This window comes from Lolium rigidum, chromosome 7 (genome assembly GCF_022539505.1).
Source record: "Lolium rigidum isolate FL_2022 chromosome 7, APGP_CSIRO_Lrig_0.1, whole genome shotgun sequence".
NCBI classification, from domain to species: Eukaryota; Viridiplantae; Streptophyta; class Magnoliopsida; order Poales; family Poaceae; genus Lolium; species Lolium rigidum.
In genome coordinates, this window is record NC_061514.1 from 187,431,351 (window position 1) to 187,438,808 (window position 7,458).

Here is a 7,458-nt window from a genome sequence, read left to right on the forward strand (position 1 = left end):
CAACCTCTATATCAGCTTAGGATCTCTCACTAGCCAGGTCCCGCCATTGAGTACCTCATCAGCCCCTATCAGGGCCGCACCGTCTTCCATCGCCGCCATTCGAAGAGGGAGGAACATTGAACATCGGATGACCGACAGATCCAGCCACCACCGTTGTAGGCACTAGGATGACAGAAAAGATCCATTAGTTGTAGTAACTTATCTTAGCAAATTAGTCCAGTTAAAGTGTTAAACAGATAATGCTTTGGCAGGCGCTTGCAACCCTAGTAACCACCTACAGTACTTTTTTTTTTAGGATCAGGCCTCTAGGCAGGGCACCAGCGAGACCCCAGAGCAGCCACCGCCCACCCGGTAGCCACGAGGAGGGGCGCCGGAGGAAGAAAGCCTTGGCGGCGCAGCGGAAGGCTCCCTGGGTCGCTCTAGGCATTAACCGTACGTATGCTCCCAGTCCCCTGTTCGATGAATCATGCTTTCGATTGCTCCCACTTGGCATTGCTCCCCACTAGGCATTTCTACAAATTCAACATTTAGGTGGTCCATCTTTCGCTTCCGGTCCAGCATTGGATTCCTCAGGTCTCAGATCACCCTAACATCCTGAGGGTTCTGATCCAGGTTTCTACCGTGTTCACTTCCTTTTGATCATGTTCCTGCAATGGCCATACCACAAGGTTCAAGTCGGATCACAGGCACGTATACTCTGCAATCTGAATTACAGCTTCGCAGAAACCTAACTGAGTTTGTTACTGCTTCAGAAAAAAAAACAGTTAGGGTGACCTTGATATTTTCAACATTAAAAAAAAATGGCTTGGCCTGAATAAGTGCAGAGTTCATTGCCTTTTCAATTTCTACTTGTTTGTACTTCATACTGTTAACTGTATTTTCCCGGTCCTTTTATCCACATAACACATGCAACTAGGCAATAATCATGGTTGGTGGCGGGTCGCCAATCAATGGATTGCTTCCATTTAGATCTGTCCCTGCCAGGGGTCAAGAATTAAACTTGCTGGGGTTCATGCTTTCACAAAAATCACAGCTGGAATTTAGAGGAACTACGGATCAAAATAAAGTGTATATTCTTGTCTCGCTGAACTTACTGGAGTCATGGGAGTTGTATTGATACATAAGCAGATGTCATGCTGGAGAAACTGGCAGTGATCCCTCTACTGGTCTTGAAATGAGAGGGTCCTTTTTCCATCCTTTCAGCTTTCGAAGACAAAAAAAAATCTTAATTTCTTCGGACGTTAGTGTGAACTTCTTCCCTCGCATGCATCTGCAAAGAATCACTACATATGTTCCTTTTATAAAAATGGAAGCTCCATTTGTCCACTCTCCTCAACTTATTACTAAAATACTAAGGGCTAACAAACCTATGTGAATGAAAAAAGAAATAACACTACTGGTATGTTCGCCATTTGACCTCTGGGGTGTGCAGCATGTCCTATAAAAAAATGAAGTAATTCACCTCTACAGTGTGGCTCGGAATCCACAGCAAAAGACACAAGCTGCAATTGAAAAGCCTTCTATTCGCCACAATCAGTCCAAGACACACTTAATTAGCAACATATCATTTGGGGCGATCTCTCGTATATTTGATCCAACAAGGGTAGCTCTAGAGTTTTGACGACACAAAAGGCTTCTGAATTATGTGTGATGTTCACTCAGAAGTACTGGTTGGTCTTTGTCACCACCTACTCTCCTCTGATGATTATGCTGGCAATCAAACTTCTATGCACATGAGCATCTGCTAATCAAGAAATGCTGCTGAAATATTAGATGTGACGAAAACATGCTCCAAATGACAAGGCACTTACATACATATAATATGGATGTTGGCACTCACAGAATAGAGAAGAAGCAGAATACTTAGGGGGGGAAATATCCATGCATTCGACTAATGTTGATCAGAAATATATCCGTTAGTGAATTACCGATGCTCCAGTTTATTTTTGAAAGAAAGAAGCACTCCGTACAAGCATTGGAGTAGTAGGTGATTGTATGTATGGTAATTGCAAAATACTCATGTTAGAGTTTTTTGTCAGATTTGCAGCAACATTGGTATGCTTGATTTCTAGCACGACTATCATCAGATCGAAAAAGACTGATCATTGTACAGCTACAGATCTAAAGAACCCACTTAGCAAGACGTCCTTCCAGTTGGTCTGTATACAATTCTGAATTCTGAATGATTGAGAATGATGGATGAGACCAGTACGGCTAACACATGGTGTTGCTTCCTACCGACTGTGACCAGGCAGATCTGATGCAATTTGTAACCTGTGTGAAGGTCATGGGCCACATATGTTTTACTTCTAATCAGAAATGTTGGACAGGCAAAGAGATTGCCTTTAGTCAACCTTACCTTTTGATCGATCCTTCTCTTGATTTCACTTCACTCAAAGCTATGCTCCCCTACTAGTCAACTACTTCTGCTGATCAGATCCCGACCTGAAATAAGGTGGTTGTTCTTGTTACTGAACAACAGTCACATGCTTACATGTAGCTAAATTTTAATCTGCTTTCAGAGCTAAAGAATTTTTGTAGAATTCATGCTGGAATTATACTCTTACCTTCACGTTCCAAGCAGGACCTCTAGGAAAATCTTCAGTGAACTTATCCAGGACAGGCAAACACCTAAGGACAGCATACGGATCATATAGTTTAGTAGCAACATCATATGCATTGCGGAGCAAGGAATGGGTCTGCATTAACTGACCAAACATGAATGTTTTCTAAGAACAATAGCAATTGAACAGAACTGACCACATCCAAATAGATACCTACTGCTCACCAGATGTAAAAGTACATTTCTTTGCCTCAAGACTGGATTTACATTAGTAGTACTACGTCTGAATTAGACACCTGGTGACTTTAACAGAGCACACACAAGGTACAGAACACTGAACACCTTTAAAAAAATCCTGATTTCAAGAGTCAAGATTATGATGCCACACAGGATGGAGAAGGCACTTGAAATTTTGGTGTCCACATTGGAGAAGAAAGCTGGATAGCTCCAGTACAACTAAACTCTTAACTCCCTGACCAGTCTCTTGATTGTAACATGTAACTAGAGATTGCGAAGCTTGATATTTACAGCACAAATATCTAAGATATCATAGCACAACCAGAAAGTCTACGCTCCATGCTCTAAATGCAGAGAACTGCATACCAATCCTACAGTTACAAGATTTAAATTTCCAAATTTCACAAAAGAAACAAAAGAAAAGGAATGGCAAGAATTCAGCTTGAAAATTCTTCAGATGCTGATGAGTTTCGAAGGCGACGAAGACTGCGAGCAAGGCTGCTGCTGATGGTGCTGCTCGTTGGCTTCATTGGCCGCTGCCTCCACATTTTCAGAAAGTCCTTGCACCGGACCAGAGTCGTCACCTTCACCACTACTAGGAAGCTCCTCTCCATGCTTCGAAGTCAGCTTGGGAAGCTCACTGAGGATTTGCACCACCTCCCGCATTGTTGGTCTCTGCACGCTCTGCTCCTCAACACAGAGCAACGCAACATAGAAGACATGCATTACCTCATGCACCGGCACAGTTGAGAGCCTGGGGTCCATGATCTTGATAACCTCCTCCTTGTTTGAGTCGGTCATCATCTTGATCCAGTGAACAATGTCGACACCATCGCCAAACTCCCCTACTGGCTTCTTTCCGGTTATCAGCTCAAGAAGAACTACACCAAAGCTGTATACATCGCTCTTTTCATCAACCTTGAGAGTATACGCATACTCTGCAAATCCAGCGACAATTTATGTAAGATTAATGTATTTTAAGAAGGATTGCGGAAATCAGCTACTAATTAAGTAAGGTAAAAAAACAAGACAACAAAGTTTCAATACAGAGTGACGTTTGTGCAGTGGAATTCAATGTATAAGTATGTCCAGGAGCTAAACGGACTAGAAAATCTAGCATGTGTAAGAATAGTGCTAAAGTATCACGGCTATTCTAAAATCATCCCCTGACAGCAGTAATGAAATGAGCATGGATAATTTGCAGACAGTACTATGCATAGCTTATAGGCACAAACTGTAATGAGGATTGATCTTTCACCTGGAGCAATATAGCCATAAGAACCGGCAATGGCTGACATACACTCTGATGTGCCAGAGTCCTGCAAAAACTTGGCAAGCCCGAAATCAGCAACATGTGCTTCGAAATCGGAGTCAAGGAGAATGTTGTTTGATTTGACATCGCGGTGCAGGATTGGTGGTGAGCAATCATGGTGAAGATAGCATAGACCCTTGGCAGCCTCAACAGCTATCTTGTACCGAGTATCCCAGTGCAGGTGTCCACCCTTCTTCCCATGGAGTAGCTCCCCCAGGCTGCCATTAGGCATATACTCATACACCAGAAGATTCGTCTCGTTGTTCGAGCAGAAGCCAAGTAGCCGCACAATGTAGCGGTGCCGGATCCTCCCAAGTGTCTGTATCTCCGCAGAGAAACCATGGTCATGTGACGAGCCACGGCTCATCGCAGAAAGTCTCTTCACTGCAACATGATCACCATCTGGCATTGTCCCCTTGTACACAGTGCCGGCTCCACCTTTGCCAATGATGTTCTCTTCCTTGAGACTATCGATCACCTCGTCACATGTGAATTCAAGGCGCTGGAAAGCAGTGAGCTTCCAAGCACGCGCATCGCTGGCTTTCTTCAGTGACCGGGCCTTCAAGATTGCCATGGCAGCAAATGCGATGGAGAAGGCAAGCAAGACGAGGACGATGATCAGCTTGAGGCTACTGGACAGCCCACCATTAGTGTGTGTGCCATGGCCTGTATCAGCACCACCATGGCGGCATGGCGCAAGGTAAGGCCCGCATAAGCCTGGATTGCCAGCGAAGGACGTGGCATTGAAGTAGCTGAACTGCCCGGTTGCTGGCACAAGCCCAGACAGGTTGTTGTATGAGAAGTCCACGGCCGTGAGGCTCTGCATTGCAGCAATGGTTGCTGGTATCTCTCCATAAAGCTGGTTTCGGGATAGGTTCAGATAGTTCAGTATCCCCATGCCGGAGATAGCCGGTGGGATATCCCCTGACAGGTTGTTCCGGCTGACATCAAGGTAAGTGAGCAACCGACATTTTCCAATCTCCGGCGGCAGGCTGCCATCGAACGAATTGCCGCTAAGATCAGCCTTGGACAGCTGCTGCAGCCGGCCAATCTCCGGCGGTATGGCCCCGGTGAACACATTCTGATCAAGAAGCAGCCTCTGCAACCCAGAGAAGCTCCCAATGGACGCCGGCAATGCGCCAGTGAGCTGGTTGTTGGAGAGGCTAATCCCCCCAAGATTGGGTGCGCCGGTGCCCACAACATCCGGGAAGCCGCCGGACAGGAGGTTGTCCTGGAGCTCCACCTGAGACAGATTCGGCAGATCGAAGAGACCTTCCGGGATTGAACCATTCAAGAAGTTCTCGCCGAGGCGGACGCGCGTGAGCGACCGGCATTTTCCGAGAGAATCCGGAATTGCACCGAAGAGGGAGTTTCCGAGCGCGATGAGCGTCTGCAGCTTGCCTCCGGCGCACAGCTCCAGCGGGAGGGTGCCTGTGAGCCTGTTGGACGAGAGGTCGAGCATCTGGAAGCGGCCGTTACGGCCAAGGCGGCGCGGGATACCGCCGGTGAAGTTGTTCTCCCACAGCTGGAGCACCTCGAGGCTGGGCAGGTCGCCGACGAACTCGGGGATGTCACCTCTGAGCCTGTTCCGGAAGAGGTTGAACAGGGTGAGATTTTTGAGGTCCGCAAAGCTCGCCGGAATCACGCCGGAGAGCATGTTGTTGGACAGGTCGAGTGAGCTGAGGCTCCCGAGCCGGCCCAGCTCCGGCGGGATGCGACCGGTGAGCCCGTTCACCTGCAGAAACAGCGTGTCCAGGTTGGCGAGATTCCCGAGCTCCGGCGGGATCTCGCCGGAGAGACCGCAGTTCGCCGCGTCGAGCCGGACAAGCTCCGTCATGTTCCCGAGCTCGGCCGGTATCCCGCCGGAGTAGTTGTTGTAGTAGCCAATGTAGAGCTCCCTGAGGCTGGTCAGGTTGCCCAATTCCGGAGGTATCTTGCCGGACAGCTCGTTGCCGGAGACGGCGAGATACTGCAGCCTCCCCCACCGGCCGTACTCCGGTGGAATCTCCCCGGAGAAGAAGTTGCCGCCGAGGTGGAGGTGCCTGAGCTGCGCCATCCCGACCACCTCGAGCGGGAGCGGGCCGGTGAAATTATTGTTGTACAAATCAAGAACCTGGAGCGCAGGGAGCCGCGCGAGCGGCGGTGGGAAGGAGCCGTTGAGGCCGTTGCTGGAGAGGTTGAGGTGGGCGAGGAGGCGGAGCCGGGATAGCGACGGCGGTATGGGCCCCGAGAGCGAGTTGGCGGCAAGGTCGAGGCGCGCGAGTAAGGGGAGCCGGGCGAGGGCGCTCGGGACGGCGCCGGAGAGATTGCGCCCGGAGAGGTCGACGCCGACGACCGCGCCGGAGCGCGCGTCGCAGGACACGCCGGACCACGCGCACGGGCCGGCAGTGGCGTTGGTCGACCAGGACGCGAGCGAGCCGGTGGGGTCCTCGAGCGCGGCCTTCGCCGCAAGCAACGCGTCGGCGTCGCCGCCGGCCGCATCCCTGGCGGCGAGCGCGGCGAGGAGGAGGAGGAGGGGGAGGTGGTGGAGGCGCATTGGGGGCGTGCCTCGGGGAGTGGAGACAATAGTCAAGAGGAAGAGAGTGACTGTCAGAGAAGCGCAGAGCTAGCTCGTGGGTGAACCAACATAGTGTCACCTAGCAAGAAAACACGTGATTCCTTCTTGGATTTTCTCCCTACTTGCTGTTCCTAGGATAAGAGCGCATCTCCACGGCCGCCTCCCAAATACGAGCTAGCACTGCCGCACGAAAGGTACCGGTACTGCATTCTCTATTTTGAGATGTTGTTCCCACATTGATACTCCTAATACAACAGCTTCTAAAAAAATTCAAATGTAAAAACATTTTAAAAAATAAAATTCATACGAATATTGACTAGTTTTATACAAAAGTGACTTGAATTTGGACTAAAAACTAAAAAAGAACTTGCGGCGTGCGTCGAAGGCGTTGAAGTCGAGGTTGTCTGCGTCGTCGTCGGAGAAGTCGAAGGACCAGTCGTCCTCCTCCTTTGGGGTCGGCAGCTTAGATGGACCGGCGAGGTTGGCGAAGTTCTCGTCGTGGTCCCTAGCGGACCACACCGTCGCCTGCCACGGGTCAGCGTGATTGATAGCGGTAAATAACAACGCTAAAAAGAATTTTGATACGTTGGGACTCCAAGTGCAGAGTGTTGTATCAAGGGAGTATCTTTCCCACAAGGGTGACTCGAGGGTTTATATCGAACTGTCGGAGAACTGGATGGAAGAGTGTTCTCTTCTCGCGTAAGTAAATAACACAAGTAATAATAAAACAAGTAGAAACTAAACTAAATGAAATAACTAAGTAAAAATTGTAGGAGCAAACCCTAACTC

At 49.0% G+C, this 7,458-nt stretch overlaps 1 protein-coding gene and 1 long non-coding RNA gene across 2 annotated transcripts; both read right to left on the reverse strand.

Moving 5' to 3' along the window:
• Positions 1-392: 392 nt before the first annotated feature.
• On the reverse strand, positions 393-2,619 carry LOC124678680. The gene is made up of 3 exons (XR_006994572.1): positions 2,568-2,619; positions 1,095-2,445; positions 393-977 (listed from the first exon to the last, which is right to left on the reverse strand). It is a non-coding gene; the product is annotated as an uncharacterized LOC124678680 (long non-coding RNA).
• A 269-nt stretch (positions 2,620-2,888) lies between these two features.
• LOC124674785 (leucine-rich repeat receptor-like serine/threonine-protein kinase BAM1) lies at positions 2,889-6,740 on the reverse strand. The gene is made up of 2 exons (XM_047210841.1): positions 4,059-6,740; positions 2,889-3,738 (listed from the first exon to the last, which is right to left on the reverse strand). Exons 1-2 carry the CDS (start codon positions 6,646-6,648, stop codon positions 3,254-3,256), a joined length of 3,075 nt encoding a protein of 1,024 aa, XP_047066797.1. The 5' UTR covers positions 6,649-6,740; the 3' UTR covers positions 2,889-3,253.
• Between the last annotated feature and the right edge of the window lie 718 nt (positions 6,741-7,458).